This window comes from Berghia stephanieae, chromosome 12, assembly GCF_034508935.2.
Source record: "Berghia stephanieae isolate SIO BIC M18660-M18661 chromosome 12, UCSD_Bste_1.3, whole genome shotgun sequence".
Classification (NCBI taxonomy): domain Eukaryota; kingdom Metazoa; phylum Mollusca; class Gastropoda; order Nudibranchia; family Aeolidiidae; genus Berghia; species Berghia stephanieae.
This window is the reverse complement of record NC_088371.1, coordinates 5,006,744-5,009,243: the sequence shown is the minus strand read 5'-3', so window position 1 is coordinate 5,009,243 and position 2,500 is coordinate 5,006,744. Positions and strand designations below refer to the sequence as shown.

Below are 2,500 nucleotides of genomic sequence, written 5' to 3'. Positions count from 1 at the left end.
TCCCTGCGTCCTCTCCAAAGTGTCTGGATGCGAAGAGCGGCTACAGCTTTTTCCTTTCTCAGGTATTCCTCTATTCTCCCTGTAATGAATTCCAAGACCACATAATTTTGTGGAATTATCGAAGAGGCAAAATTAGGGAGCAGGCACTGTGATAAGATAAAGATCTGAAAACTTAGTATGAAACAGTGCTATACTGGGTGGGGTTCCTGACCTCCCATAGTGGGCAGGGAGGTACTTACTGTGTCTTCTATCCCCCTATATCTGTTTTCCAACATGCTTTCTGTCTTTGTCTTGGAACGAGATTACTTGGTTTTGTCCTGGCCCTGGCCAGATACCCTGGCTGAGAGGGAAACAGTCAAATGTATAGTTAGTTTTGGGAGATATTTTTTCCCCTTGTAAATCGTCTCTCTTTTATGCACCGTATTATATTTTGTATACATATTATATATGATTTGTAAACATTTGAGTGTATTCCTCTTAGTGGGGAGCCTGTGCTTGTGTCTGGATGAGACTTTTACGTGATCTCAAACTAAGTACTTTGATAGTGTGCTCTTGGAATCTACATCTGTTTCCTATTTGAACCATTCCCCTTTTCTCTTCCCTTTTCTTTTGTGCTTTAATTGTAAATATAGAAATTTTTACTTTCCCATTTTCTTCCTTTTTACTGGTGCTGATATGACCTTAATGTGTTGCAAGCGCCGCAAAAACCATTAAAAACAAACAGTGCTATACAAAACAAGAAAGATATTTTATATTACATCATCGTTTAGTTTTTTGGGGGGTTTTTTTAATGGGCTATAAAATGTATCCAATCACATCACGGCTTACAATTGAAAAATTACACTTTTGATAAAATGAACTATTACTACTGCTTTTACTTGTTAATTTCACAAATCAGATCTGAAAAATTGTGGATGAAACAGTATTGTATTTACAAGGAAAAAAAAACCATCCCAAAAAAATCAGTCTCCCTCAACTGGGGATCGACCTCACCCAGACCTCCTGATTTCTGGTAATCACAGGTCTGAGGTTCGATCCCCAGTCGAGGAAGACTGACTTTTTTGAAGGGATGGTTTTTCTCTCTCGTATTTTTTAATTTCTTGCTTTGTCTGGCACTGTTTCATACACAATTTTTCAGATCTTTATTTGTGAAATTAACAAGTAAAACAAACTTAGCTGTAATAACTCATATGTGACCCTTCACCTCAAAACGGTATAAAGTCAGGTTGGTCAAAATGTTGAAAATTGAATTTATAGCCAGAAATATCAGATTTGTGTTAAGTCTGCATGTTTTATTGAGGAGAATGGATATCATATTTTAGGAATGCTAATGCCAACAATTTATATTTTTGACTAGTTTAACATTTAATTCGGCCTTTAAGCATCTGGTTCGTTCCGACATAATACCGTTTTGAGACGATGGGTCACATTTAATGAAAATTGTGATTTTCAAATGTAAGCAGTGATTTGATTGGATACATTTTATAGCCCAATTTTAAAATACATATTTTTTAAATGGATGAATAAAATGCCAAATTAACTTAAACTTGAGCTTTTACAAAGCACAGTATCCATTCAACATACTCAAAGCACAGTATCCATTCAACATACTCAAAGCACATTACAAGGGGTCCCTTGCCTTTAGCAACACTCAACATGTAAATCCAGACATGACGGCTGTTAGGCGATAGACACTTTTTTTTCGGATAGATTCAACACTGTTAACAGCCGGGTAGCCTACTCATTTTACACCCCCCAAGTTTGGTGAGAGAATGTGAGTAAAAGAGCCTTTTTCAAGGACTCAACTATGCATCAAGTGAGGCTCTATCCAGAACCTTCCGATCTGAAAGCGAGTGTCATACAACAAGATCACAATAGCTGTACATAAAGAAAAAAATAAAAATAAAAGTGAGCTACAAGTGTCATTTCAAACGACAAGATTGATGATACTAAGTAAAGTTTTAAACCGTTTTTTCTTCTCTATGCAGACAGTAAACATACCAGCAGGCAAGATTTCCAATGCTTGTAACCGTCTCTCGTCAAAATTCCTGACAATTTTCTGTCTCTGCATCTTCATGCGGTAGACGAGGTCCGTTTGAAATTGTGTCTGAAGTTTGACCTGCTCATCTTCTGCTTTTTTCAACCTTGCAAATGAATGAATAAATGAACAAATGAATGAATAAATGAATAAATGAATGAATAAATGAATGAATGAATGAATAAACAAATGAATGAATAAATAAACAAATGAATGGATAAATAAACAAATGAATGAATGAATAAACAAATGAATGAATAAATAAACAAATGAATGTATAAATAAACAAATGAATGGATAAATAAACAAATGAATGAATAAATAAACAACTGAATGAATGAATAAACAAATGAATGAATAAATATACAAATGAATGAATAAATAAATGAATGAATAAATAAACAAATGAATGAATAAATAAACAAATGAATGAATAAATAAACAAATGAATGAATAAATAAA

The 2,500-nt window shown here is 34.0% G+C and overlaps 1 protein-coding gene across 1 annotated transcript in view; it reads right to left on the bottom strand.

Annotated features, from left to right (window-relative positions):
- Positions 1 to 2,500, bottom strand: part of LOC144957695 (IQ calmodulin-binding motif-containing protein 1-like) — a 30,288-nt gene that overhangs the window by 10,403 nt on the left and 17,385 nt on the right. Inside the window, exons 10-11 of the mRNA XM_078889058.1 lie at positions 2,002 to 2,144; positions 1 to 79 (exon numbers count right to left, since the gene is read on the bottom strand). The exon at positions 1 to 79 is cut by the window's left edge and continues 70 nt beyond it. Of these exons, the coding sequence (XP_078745184.1) occupies positions 1 to 79; positions 2,002 to 2,144 (222 nt within the window). The remainder of the gene's footprint in view (positions 80 to 2,001; positions 2,145 to 2,500) is intronic.